Genomic DNA, 14,169 nt, shown 5'->3' with positions numbered 1-14,169 from the left:
GGTCTTCCTCTATGGATGTTGTAAAGCATGAACCTGCAGGAGCGGGTCACTCTTTTGATATTTGCAGAGAACGACAGGGTGTTGGCCCGGGTCACGCCAAGGTTCTTTGCACTCTGGGTGACACTGTGGAGTTGTCAACCGTGATGTAGAGGTCTTTGAGCGGGCAGGCCTTCCCCAGGAGGAAGAGCAGTTCCGTCTTGTCGAGGTTGAGCTTGAGGTGGTGGGCCGACATTCAAGTTGAGATATCTTCCAGGCACGCAGAGATGCATGTCACCACCTGGGTGTCAGAAGGGGGGAAGGAGAAAAGTAGTTGAGTGTCATCCGCATAGTAATGACAGGAGAGACCATATGTGGATATGACGGAGCCGAGTGACTTGATGTATAGAGAGAAGAGGAGAGGGCCTAGAAACGAGCCCTGGAGGACAACAGTAGTGAGAGTATGTGGTGCAGACACAGATCCTCTCCACGTCACCTGGTAGGAGTGGCCTTCCGGGTAGGATGCAATCCAAGAGTGTGCATAGTCATCATGGACAACTTTAGCATTTGAGCTAATTAGCAACTTTTCAACTACTTACTACTTTTTAGCTACTTTTCAACAACTTAGCATGTTAGCTAACCCTAACCTTAGGCTTAACCCCTTTAGCCTAACTCTTAAACTTAACCCTAACCCCTAGCCTAGCTAACGTTAGCCAGCTAGCTAACATTAGCCACCTAGCTAGAATTTGTAACATATCATCCGTTTTGCAAAATCATAATATATAATACACATTTTTATTTGTAACATATCATACGAAATGGGTGATGGACATCCACTAATTAATGCATACTATACGAAATGTAACATATCATACTACAGTAAATGGAGTGTCTCGGATTTACGTACAGAATAATGCGAAATGCACTGAGACCAGGTTGCATTTTCCTGACCTGAACACTCACCAATCACAATCACAATCATGATGAAATTGGATGAAATGACATGGTGCTGAATGCTCTATGTGATTTAGGCCACGTTCTCTGTATGTGCAGCATGCCCCCTCTACCTAGAGTTAATGAGGACAAGACTCTTGACTTCACCTCAATCATTCCTTGTCCACAACATCACTGATAAGTGTGGGGGTCAGGTAAGCAAAACTGCCTGTACTTTGGAGTTGATCAGTCTGATAGAGCCTCAATCGGACAGAGAAAAAACTGTTTTTCAAGCTTACCCTCTGTGGTTATTTATTGCTCAAATAAAGCACTTAGATCTTTCCCAGAATTGTAATTTGGCCTCTGGATGATAGTTGATGATCTTATTTTGAACTGCCTTAAGAACACCATTCCAGTTACTGACATGGATGGGCTCATTAGATGTCATCATCTCATTTCAGGTTTGATTTTAAAGGGACGATTATAAGACTTCTTATGCAGAGCCAAACTCGGGAAGCAGATAAGAACCCACAGTATATATTTTTTCATAATAGTGCCTGTGAGGTACTTCGTATACCTAAAACGTCCTTCCTTACAATTCTCAAACTACTGTACCTGTCCTTTGGCAGTCTGTGTTGGTTGTTTGTAAGCAGACTGTCCTGTTCGAATGAAATACTATGATTCAGAGCACCACTTAATAAGATACCTTAGTTCAGAATGTAGAACATGGCACAGATTGTGTCAGAATGTGGGTAGTTGTACTGTAAATGTATTGGATTTTCACTCAGGGCCCACCACCACAGCAGTAGGCCTCCCACACAGCGCTGCTTCTGAGTGGCTGAGTCATAGCTCTGACAGCAATGCTGGAAGTGGTGCCAGAGCTGCTGCTGGCCTGGCTGGCTCCCTCCCACCAGCCTCCCACAAGCCTCCCAGCAGCCTCCCACCAGCCTCCCAGCAGCCTCCGAGCAGCCTCCCGCCAGCCTCCCAGCAGCCTCCCACCAGCTTCCCAGCAGCCTCCCAGCAGCCTCCCGCCACCCTCCCAGCAGCCTCCAACCATCCTCCCAGCAGCCTCCCGCCTCTCACCAATACTGGAGGTGAGTGAAAGAGTGTTCTGACAATATCTACATAACACAATATTGTGTGTGTGTGTGTGTGTGTGTGTGTGTGTGTGTGTGTGTGTGTGTGTGTGTGTGTGTGTGTGTGTGTGTGTGTGTGTGTGTGTGTGTGTGTGTGTGTGTGTGTGTGTGTGTGTGTGTGTGTGTGTGTGTAGTTTTTGAATATCTTTTGGGGGAAATCAGTCTGTAAAAATGGGGATTCTTTGTATATTTCAGGATTTCCCAAACTCGGTCTTCGGACCCCAAGGGGTGCATATTTAGTTTTTTGCCCTAGCACTACACAGCTGATTCAAATAATCAACTAATCATCAAACTTTGATCATTTGAATTAGCTGTGTAGCGTTAGGCCAAAAACTAAATATGCACCCCTTGGGGTCCGAAGACCGAGTTTGAGAATGCATACAACAGCTTTATCCACTATGTCAGCCTCATTATACTGTATATATGTTTCATATGATGTAATCCACTAGTATGAAAGTGTTTTGGATTATAACATCCAAATGCTGTTTGATTGGAAATGTGTTTCATGGCAATACCTCCTGAGACTGCTGATCAGTCTATATGTACAGTAAATGTTACAACTACCTTCAGAAAGTATTCACATCCCTAGACATTTTCCACATTTTGTTGTGTTACAGACTGAATTTTAAATAGATTAAATTTAGATGTTGTGTCACTGGCCTACACACACAATACCCCATAATGTCAAAGTGGAAATGCTGAAATGAAATGTCTGGAGTCAATAAGTATTCAACCCCTTTATTATGGCAAGCCTAAATAAGTTCAGGAATAAAAATTTGCTTAACAACTCATATAATAAGTTGCAATAATAGTGTTTAACAGGATTTTTGAATGACTACCTCATCGCTGTACCCCACACATACAATTATCAGTTGAGCAGTGAATTTCAAACACAAATTAAACCACAAAGACCAGGGAGGTTTTCCAATGCCTCGCAAAGAAGGGCACCTATTGGTAGATAAAAAAAGCAGACATTGAATATCCATTTGAGCATGGTGAAGTTATTAATTACACTTTGGATGGTGTATCAATACACCCAGTCACTACAAAGATACAGGTGTTCTTCCTAACTCAGTTGCCGGAGAGGAAGGAAACCGCTCAGGGATTTCTCCATGAGGCCAATAGTGAAACAGTTACATACTTTAATGGCTGTGATAGGAGAAAACTGAGGATGGATCAACAACATTGTAGTAAATAAATTAGTTAACATTTCTAAAAACATGCTTTCATTTTGTTATTATGTGTAGACAGGTGAGAAAAAACAATTTAATTCATTTTGAATTCAGGCTGTAACACAACAAAATGTGAAATAAGTCAAGGGGTATGAATACTTTCTGAAGGCACTATATCCACATTTTACTATGAACATAAAATTGTATTTCCAATGTATTGTATATGAAAAAACCTGTGGAGATGTCTTTAAAGTCATAAAGAATGATGTATAGGCTATGTGCACCACTACTCTGAGAGTCTAATGAGCAGATTGAGCTCCTTTTCCAATCTCATTTCTACTCAATAGTGGAAAGTAGTGATCTAAGCCCACTCAGGTTCTCATACAGTACATGAAAAACAACTTCCTGTGCTCTCTCTGAGTCTATTTCTCACCGCTGAGAGACCTGTTGATAATATGTATGTATGCCCAATGACTCAGACAGGGAGTTCTCTAAGCCTGCCTGTGAAAGAGGAGCATTGACTGAACAAGGACATGTTTGTAGGACAGTGGGAGTGATTGAGTGAATCAAGCTGGAAGCCAGAGGCATTGTTCAGACTTGGAGATGTGTAGGAGGGCTGTGAGAGTGATCGAGTGAATCAAGCTGGAAGCCAGAGGGATTGTTCAGACTAGGAGATGTTAAGGATGGCTGTGGTGTGTAGGTGGTATGGGGGAGTGAAGAACCCAGAAAAATGACATGACCTTGACCAAAGCAGAACCTCAGGAACTTGCAGCATCACATGACGAGGCTGGCATTAGAGGGCATGTCTGTATGACAGCTGGTTTGGACTACCTTATGGGTACACAAATATGACTGTAACGTGTGTGCTGGGAGTCAGGAAGCAAGTTCAGGGAGTGAATAATTTAATAAATGAATGAAACATAGTACAAAACAAGAACCACAAACAACACACAGACATGAAACAAAAACAATGACATCTGGGGAAGGAACCAAAGGGAGTGACATATATAGGGCAGGTAAAGGAGATGATGGAGTCTAGGTGAGTGTCATTATGCGCTGATGTGCATGACGATGGTGACAGGTGTGCGCCATAATGAGCAGCCTGGTGACCTAGAGGCCGGAGAGGGAGCACACGTGACAATGACTCCCCTGTTAATGTAAACATGGTAGACTAGAATTCAGGATCTAAAAGGGCATAATTTTCATGATCTATTGATTATATTTGTTCTATTAGTGAAGCTGTAGATAATATATGAATGTTCTTTTTTTGGATTATTCAGGCATTGGACATTTGTGTTTATTTTCTTTCCAGATGTGCAATCAATGAGATCAATGGGCTACTACGTTCCCCATAATTCCTGTTGCACAGCTATCCACCAATTCATGTATTTGCTATCCACTGACCAAGATGAAGAGCTCAGAGGGGATGTGTCACAGCAGGAAAGAAGTGTGAAGACACGAAAAATGTAAAACCATGGTGCTAAGTACAAACCTTCGTCCCCTGAATAAAAGACAAGTAAAATTAAATCCACTTTATTGCTTGAGCATCTTGAGGATGTTGGATCCCATTGGTCTGAGAATCATGAGATGGAGTCAGTCGGCAGTAATGAGTCCTTTGAAAATGAACCTGACCAGGATGAAGGTCAACCTGTGGAGACAGGTTTGGTGGTAGAGATTTCTAACGTTTGCCCTGAGAATCCTACGAGAGATGAAAAAGTGGATCCATGCTTTTTTGGAAAAAGTGGATCTATCCAACCCATACAGTGCATTCGGAAAGTATTCAGACCCCTTCCCTTGTTCCACATTTTGTTACGTTACAGCCTTATTCTAAAATGTATACAATTATTTTTTACCCCTATCTGTGATTTATTTAGAATCCAAGACACACTTAACCAGCATGACTAACACAGCATTCTGCAGCAATACGCCGTCCTATCTGGTTTGCGCTTAGTGGGACTATCATTTGTTTTTCAACAGGACAATGACCCAAAACACACCTCCATGCTGTGTAAGGGTTATTTGATCAAGAAGGAGAGTGATGGAGTGCTGCATCAGATGACCTGGCCTCCACAATCACCCGACCTCAACCCATTTGAGATGGTTTGGGATGAGTTGGACCGCAGAGTGAAGGAAAAGCTGCCAACAAGTGCTCGGCATATATGGGAACTCCTTCAAGACTGTTGAAAAAGCATTCCTCATGATGCTGGTTGAGAGAATGCCAAGAGTGTGCAAAGCTGTCATCAAGTCAAAGGTTGGCTACTTTGAAGAATCTAAAATATATTTTGATTTGTTTAACACTTTTTGGTTCACAATTATTCTACAATGTAGAACGTAGTAAAAATAAAGAGTAGGTGTGAGTAGGTGTGTCCAAACTTTTGACTGGTACTGTATGTCCCTCTTTGTGGCACTTGACCATATGACAGGGCAGTAGTACCGGTGCAACACAACTAGAGCCTGTAGGACTTGTTTTGTTGATAGCTATGTCAAGAAAACAGAGCAGTGCTTTATTATAGCCATGGTGATTAACTGAACTGCACGGATGGAGTGGACATCACAGAAGATAGGTGTGGTAGTTGCAGCAGCAGAGAAATATTTGGGTCTGAGAGATTTTAGTGCAGAAGATCTACAGGGAGTTTTGAGAGAAGGGGTTTCATCCTCCCAGGCTGATGGCCTGGTGTAGGATCGTTTAGGGCCAAAGTCGTGGGATGGGTGGTGGGTTTTGGGGATAGACAGTTGCAGGGTTAGATGGTGGTGCAATTTATAATCTTCCCCTTTCCCTTTTTTGTGATAAATGTGCAATATGCACTCCGACCTCCGAAAGGCAGCAATACTCAAACACAACGTCTGGTCTGCCAGAAATTCACACGAAGAAGAATGTGTTTCGAGGAGGGCGGGATGTGTGCTCGGTATGTTGTTGTTTGTTAGTTGCAATGAACAGCGCAACGTGATGGAGACAACAGTGTGAATGCTTTCCGAACAAACACAGTGGGATATCCCGATGTTTCAGCAGCCTTGCTGGGAATGGTGCAACTTTTCACTACGCAAGCGAACGAGTACGTGACATAATTGTGTGACTATCCCCAGATGTAGCAACTGTAGATGGAAATTGGACCTGCAAGCGGCGTTCTGATTTTTCGTATCACACGCAAACTTGTCTGAAAATCACTCGCGCTGTCTTTCTACTGTGGTTGAGTTTGAAATGGTGTGGCGTGGGACCTACCCAGACTATCCTCTGACTTTCCATGATTGAAGTGTTTGATATTTTCATACCAGCCTTTTGTAATTCCGAGAGAAATTATGATATTGCTTTCGACTGCAGTTTGCAACAAACACGGATAAGGAGACCAGATAAAAGTGGCGTACCAGCAGTGTCGACTTTCTTTGGTGAGCTGTCCAGAGGAATGTCAAAACTGTAGGGTTTCTGTGATGCTATGCTGTTCGGGATGTGCCCGTAATGCTTGGTGAATGAAAACGGGTGTTGGCTCACAGGAAACGACAGAACACTCAGAAGTTTGCTCTCGAGCTAACGTTAGCCTAGCTAACTAGATCTAGTTACTTGGCTGCATTTTCTTTTTGCTAGCTAGCTGACGTTAGCTGTCTATACCTAGTCAATAGTAAAGTCATGTTGCTGGGTGATTTCAGATAACATTACCTAACTAGCGTTAGCTAGTTAACGTTTGTTTATTTGATCATGGTAGGTAGGTAGTTAGCTAGTTCAGTTAGCTAGCTAGGGCCAAGACTTATTAGCTAAGTATATTTGATTAAACCATTAATTGCAACCGTGTTAGTTGCTAGCTAGTGAAAAGTTTCAAGCATGTGAGAAGCTGTCACTGGTAGCTAACTAACGTTACTTAGCTAGTTAGTTATGTAGCCTAGTAAGATGGATAGCCAAGTAGGTCTGGATGTCATGCTGGAAACGTTTGTGTGCTCGTCATTACTAGCTACATACACTCACCATAGCCCATAAACGAATAAAACCATAGCTAGCTGTTAAAACATGAACTCTAAAATGGTAGCAAGCTAACCCTATACTGGCTCCTTAAAACATCATCTGCAAAACATTGAATGTGATCCTATAATCAGACTGATCCCAGATCTGTTTATATTGTTTTGCCAACAACTATTAATTGTCTGTCTGGCATGACAACATAGGAGTTGACTGTATACTCCACACACAGATCTGGGACCAGGCTATAATCAGACCACTATTTTTCCAGTAAAATAACATCACAGTTCTGTTGCTTTCATTTCAGCGGTGCTCCTGGTCCTGGACTGCTTCAACTGTGGAGGGGATCTCACTGAGTGACCATTGATGCTGCAACTCGGGGTGGCTGAGCCTATGCGAGAGTGCGAATACAGCCAGATCAGCACTCGCAGCTCAACCCCGATGGAAACTCCATACAAGAAGAGGACCCCCAAAAAGAGGAAGTGGCAAGCCTTCCCGGGGCGGAATAAATTTTACTGCAATGGTAGGATCATGATGGCCAGACAGACAGGGGTTTTCTACCTCACCCTAGTCCTCATTCTCATCACAAGTGGACTCTTCTTCACTTTTGAGTAAGTAGCTAAAGGTTTTTCCCTATGTTTTGCCATCCTTTGGCCCACATTGCCTATGAACAGGGCATTGGGGCTGTAGCTAACAAAGAGCCAGGGTTTATGGTCCAACCTGTCACTGTTAATTAGCCAGTGGTAGCCTGTATGTGGATGAGATGGGCTCCCTCACTCTTCCTCAAGGTGCTCTTTCACCTTGTGCTGTCACATTGAGTAGGAGTTGGCAGAGTTGTAATAAGCCTTGTAATTCTGTTAGCTCAGCTTTAATGTTTAGTCTGACCTATTTCTGGAAGTCTCTCAGCAATTAATATGGAGTAGATAGCATAGCTTCTTGTCTTAACTCTCATGCATCATTCTTACTGACAGGGACAGCCCACTTGATGTCCTTTTGTCTCCTGAGTTACTCATCATGGTAACACCTGTCTGGTTTCCTTTGAAAAGGTGTGGCTGTTCTAGTTTCTGTCATCACAGGGTCTGTTTGAATGAATCTATCATACGATACATGTCCATTCATGTAGACTGAATAAACGTGAGGAGGTCATCCTTCCAAATAAATTAATTTCAGTTTCGTTAAAATATTTGTTATATACAACCTCTCTCTCTCTCGTTGTTACTGATCACACTTACCAGCTAAGAGATGCTAAACAACGGAGGTTTCTGATGTAGGCGTGCATCTTTGTCTCGACCATTTGATCTTTTTTTTTTCTCTCTCGCTCTTTCGCCATTGCTTCCTCTCTTGTTCTAGATTTCCCCTGCCGGACTGGTTTACCCTCTTCTTCTAAAACGTCTCCAGTTCTCAGACGAGCTCTTTGTGACATGTTGTTTATTACTATATTTAATGTGGTGAAATGTGGAGCCTGTAAAACCTGAGCAGCAGGCTGTTATACCCACAGACACCACTTCTCCTCTCACACTCTGTCCCTGGTTTTATAACAGTGCCTGCTGCCTGGTTTATCTCAGCAGCATGACAACCTGTGTCCCTCTCATCCATGTTCAGGAGGTTGTAAATTGGCCCTGAGTGACTGCCAGGTCCCATGGAGTACAAAGGGGAGAGCATATATTTAGACACTGAGTGCTATTAGCATGAGGGATGTCTCAGCAGCACTGTTCTGGACCAGTCAGTCACTCTTTTCCCTGCTTGTCCTGATTAATCACTCATTGTGGTCCAGGAGCCAGACAGTGCTTAGCACAAGAGGCTGCTGAGGGGAGGACGGCTCATAGTAATGGCTGGAATGGAGTGATTGGAATGGTATCAGACACATGGAAACCATGTTTGATGAGTTCAATACCATTCCATGTATTTCGTTCCAGCCATTAATATGAGCCCGTCCACCACAATTAAGGTTCCACCCAACCTCCTGTGGTGCTTAGGAAGATAAGTCTGGTTCTAACGCCTACCTTGGATGTTGTTGCTCAATCAGACTGGCAGCCTTTCTCACTGTGTTCCGTATGCATGATCAAGCCCTGGGTGTATTCTGACCCCTTGACCTTTTCCACATTTTGTTACATTACAAACTTATTCTAAAGTGGATTTAATATATATATATATTTTTTGGTCCTCAATCTATACACAATGCCCCATAATGACAAAGCAAAAACAGGTTTTTAGGAATGATTTCACATTTACATAAGTATTCAGACCCTTTACTCAATACTTTGAAGAACCTTTCAGCTATTACAGCCTAGAGTCTTCTTGGGTATGACACATGGCACACCTCTATGTGGGGAGTTTCTCCCATTCTTCTCTGCAGATCATCTCAAGCTCTGTCAGGTTGGATGGGGAGCACAGCTATTTTCAGGTCTCCAGAGATGTTAGATCGGGTTCAAGTCTGGGCTCTGGCTGGGCAACTCAAAGACATCCAGACTTGTCCCAAAGCCACTCCTGCGTTGTCTTGCTGTGTTGCTTAGGGCCGTTGTCCTGTTGGAAGGTGAACCTTCGCCCCAGTCTGAGGTCCTGTGTGCTCTGGAGCAGGTTTTCATCAAGGATCTCTCTGTTCTTTGCTCTATTCATCTTTCCCTCAATCCTGACTAGTCTCCCAGTCCCTGCTGCTGAAAAACATCCCCACAGCATGATACTGCCACCATCATGCTGCACCGTAGGGATGGTGCCAGGTTTCCTCTAGACGTGACGCTTGGCATTCAGGCCAAGCGAATCTTGTTTCTCATGGTCTGAGAGTCTTTCAGCTGCCTTTTGGCAAACTCCAAGCGGGCTGTCCTGTGCCTTTTACTGTGGAGTGGCTTCCGTCTGGCCACTCTACCATGAAGGCCTGATTAGTGGAGTGCAACCAGAGATGGTTGTCCTTCTGGAAGGTTCTCCCATCTCCACAGAGGAACTCTGGAGCTCTGTCAGAGTGACCATCAGATTATTGGTCACCTCCCTGACCAAGGGCCTTCTCCCCCGATAGCTCAGTTTGGCTGGGCGGCCAGCTCTAGGAAGAGTGGTGGTGGTTCCAAACTTCTTCCATTTTAAGAATGAAGGAGGCCACTGTGTTATTGGGGACCTTCAATGCTTCTTGGTACCTTCAATGCTGCAGACATTTTTTGGTACCCTTCCCCAAATCTGTGCCTCGACACAATCCTGTCTCGGAGCTCTACGGACAATTCCTTCAACCTCATGGCTTGGTTTATGTTCTGACATGCACTGTCAACTGTGGGACCTTATATAGACAGGTGTGCCTTTCCAAATTATGTTCGATCAATTGATTTTACCACAGGTGGACTCCAAGTTGTAGAAACATCTCAAGGATGATCAATGGAAACGGGATGCACCTGATCTCAATTTTGAGTCTCATAGCAAAGGGTCTGAATACTAATGTAAATAAGGTATTTATGTTTTTAATTTTTTATGAATATGCAAAAATGTCCAAACCTGTTTTTGTTTTGTCGTCATTATGGGGTATTGTGTGTAGATTGAGAGAACATGTATTTAATTCATTTTAGAATAAGGCTGTAACGTAACAAAATGTGGGAAAAGGGATGGGGTCTGAATACACTGTATGTCATACCAATGTTTGTTGTTGTTGCTACATGTAGCCTACTTGTCACAGTCTTCTAAACAACTTTTTTGTGTGTTGTAATTTCTGCAATCCTGACCTGCTGCCAGTTCCATTGCATTAGCTCTCTGCATTATGTGAGAGACATTGACCTCTTGTCTTCCACCAACCTTTCAGTGAGGCTTGGCAATGTAAACTCACCTCAGTGCTGTCACTGTCAGAGCTGCTGTCATAACCCAAGAAAAAGCCTGGTTGAGAGCTTTCATCACAGAAAAAAAAAACAGTGCAACCGACCCAATAGCCTACGAGTTCTATTCTGGTCAGTGGAGTGCTGTCTGGATATACAGTACCAGTCAAAAGTTTGGGGACACCTACTCATTAAAGGGTTTTTCTTTATTTTAACTATTTTCTACATTGCAGAATAATAGTGAGGACATCACAACTATGAAATAACACATGGAATCATGTAGTAACCAAAAAATGTTGAACAAATCAAAATATATTTTAGATTCTTCAAAGTAGCCAAACTTTTTGCATTAATGACAGCTTTGCACACTCTTGGCATTTTCTCAACCAGCTTCACCTGGAATGCTTTTCCAATACTATTGAAGGAGTTCCCATATATACTGAGTACTTGTTGGCAGCTTTTCCTTCACTCTGCGGTCCAACTAATCCCAAACCATCTCAACTGGGTTGAGGTCGGGTGATTGTGAAGGCCAGGTCATCTGATGCAGCACTCCATCACTCTCCTTGGTCAAATAGCCCTTACACAGCCTGGAGGTGTGTTGGGTCATGGTCCTGTTGAAAAACAAAAAACAAATGATAGTCCCACTTAGCCCAAACCAGATGGAATGGTGTATTGCTGCAGAATGCTGTTTTAGCCATGCTGATTAAGTGTGCTTTGAATTCTAAATAAATCGCTGACAGTGTCACCAGCAAAGCACCCCCACACCATCACACCACCTCTACCATGCTTCACGGTGGGAACCACACATGCAGGGATCATCTGTTCACCTACTTTGCTTCTCACAAAGATGCAGCAGTTGGATCCAAAAATCTCATCAGACCAAAGGACAGATTTCCAGCAGTCTAATGTCCATTGCTTGTGTTTCTTGGCCCAAGCAAATCTCTTATTATTGGTGTCCTTTAGTAGTGGTGTCTTTGCAGTAATTTGACCATGAAGGCCTGATTCATGCAGTCCTCAACATCAGTTGATGTTGAGATGTCTGTTACTTGAACTCTGGAGGCAAAAGAAAAGTACACCTGTTTAGGCGAGCTGCTGGCTAGCAGAGTAGAACACTTGAAAACGAAAAGGAGAGCCGCACACTGTAGGAGCTCAGATGCAATAATTTAATAACCTAATAACCAACGTTTCAACAGACACGCTGTCTTCATCAGGGTATAATGATAAACACTGCGGGTAACTAGTTTATATAGTGTCAAAGGACACAAACAGGTGTCAGTAATCATGGCCAGGTGTGGTCTGACATCATTGGTTAATTCTTAGATATAAAATGTTGCTATTCATTATAAATGTTTGTGGGCCTATGTAGCCAAATTGTATGTTATCCATATTTTATGTATGTTATTTTTATATCTAACAATTAACCAATGATGTCAGACCACACCTGGCCATGATTACAGACACCTGTTTGTGTCCTTTGACACTATATAAACTAGTTACCCGCAGTGTTTATCATTATACCCTGATGAAGACAGCGTGTCTGTTGAAACGTTGGTTATTAATTGCATCGGAGCTCCTAGAGTGTGCGGCTCTCCTTTTCTTTTTTTACTTGAACTCTGTGGAGCATTTATTTGGCCTGCAATTTCTGATGAACTTATCCTCTTCAGCAGAGGTAACTCTGGGTCTTCCTTTCCTGTGGCGGTCCTCATGAGAGCCAATTTCATCGTAGTGCTTGATGGTTTTTGTGACTGCGCTTGAAGAAACTTTCAAAATTCTTGAAATGTTTCTGGATTGACTGCCCAACATGTCTTAAAGTAATGATGGACTGTTGTTTCTCTTTGCTTATTTGAGCTGTTGTTACCATAATATGGACTTGGTCTTTTACCAAATAGGGCTATCTTCTGTATACCACCCCTGCCTTGTCACAACACAACTGATTGGCTCAAACCCATTAAGGAAATACATTTCACAAATTAACTGTTAACATGGCACACCAGTTAATTTAAATTCATTCCAGGTGACTACCTAATGAAGCTGGTTGAGAGAATGCCAAGAGTGTGCAAAGCTGTCATCAAGGCAAAGGGTGGCTACTTTGAAGAATCTCAAATATAATATATTTTGATTTGTTTTAACACTTATTTGGTTACTACATTTGGTTACCTCTGCTATCCCCTATTTGGCCTAGTCTCAATTCTGCAGGGACAATTACAGTAAGAATACATTTAGTCACATCACCTACTCTGTGGTACACACTGGCATGCAGTAGTCATTTGACAATTGAGAGTAGCCTAATGTTTAGTGCATGCTGAAGACTTACTGGTTCTCATTGCGAAAACTTCTGATGATTGAGGCCACGGTTGATCTTCTGAGGATTTGTTGAATCATTGTAGCTGCCTCAGTCACTATTATGCCATGATTTACTACATGGTCTACAACTATTGCTCAGATTTCATTGGACACTCTTTGCTGTTGCTGCCGCTGTCTTGGTCCCTGTCCTCTAACACGTTCCCCCACACCTCTCGAATGAGGCCCACGACCATCTCTCAGAAGAGGTGCTTGTCCCCTGCCATTCCTTTGACTACCATGTCTTCCTTGTCTTCCTCCTCCCACTGGAGGTGTGTTGGTAATTTTCCTGTTGAAAAACAAATGATAGTCCCACTAAGGGGAAACCAGATGGGATGGTGTATCGCTGCAGTATCCATGCTGGTTAAGTGTGCCTTGAATTCTAAATAAATCACAGACAGTGTCATCAGCAAAACACCATCACACCACCTCCTCTATGCTTCACGGTGGGAACCACACATGTGGAGATCATCCTTTCACCTACTCTGCGTCTCACAAAGACATGGCGGTTGGAACCAAAAATCTAAAATTAACTCATCAGACCAAAGGACAGATTTCCACCAGTCTGTCTATTGATCGTGTTTCTTAACCCAAGGATGTCTCTTCTTCTTATTGGTGTCCTTTAGTAGTGGTTTCTTTGCAGCAATTCGACCATGAAGGCCTGATTCACACAGTCTCCTCTGAACAGTTGATGTTGACATGTGTCTGTTACTTGAACTCTGTGAATCATTTATTTGGGCTGCAATCTGAGGTGTAGTTAACTCTTATGAACTTATCATTTGCATCAGTGGTAACTCTGGGTCTTCCTTTTCTGTGGCGTTCCTCATGAGAGCAAGTTTCATCATAGTGCTTGATGGTTTTTGCGACTGCACATATTTTCC

General features: G+C 42.9%; 1 protein-coding gene across 3 annotated transcripts in view; it reads left to right on the top strand.

The window, feature by feature from the left end:
* The first annotated feature begins 6,074 nt into the window (after positions 1 to 6,074).
* Positions 6,075 to 14,169, top strand: part of LOC106574720 (palmitoyltransferase ZDHHC14) — a 100,472-nt gene continuing 92,377 nt past the window's right edge. Inside the window, exons 1-2 of one of the 3 annotated variants that reach the window (XM_014150770.3) lie at positions 6,075 to 6,270; positions 7,471 to 7,774. In XM_014150770.3, the coding sequence (XP_014006245.1) occupies positions 7,530 to 7,774 (245 nt within the window). In that variant the 5' untranslated portion in view covers positions 6,075 to 6,270; positions 7,471 to 7,529. Of the gene's footprint in view, positions 6,602 to 7,470; positions 7,775 to 14,169 lie in introns of all 3 variants that reach the window. The other 2 variants (XM_014150856.3, XM_045714980.2) reach the window with 2 other exon arrangements.

This window comes from Salmo salar, chromosome 01, assembly GCF_965601325.2.
Source record: "Salmo salar chromosome 01, fSalSal1, whole genome shotgun sequence".
Taxonomy (NCBI): Eukaryota; Metazoa; Chordata; class Actinopteri; order Salmoniformes; family Salmonidae; genus Salmo; species Salmo salar.
The sequence above is the reverse complement of the archived record's forward strand: the minus strand, read 5'-3'. Positions and strand labels throughout refer to the sequence as shown.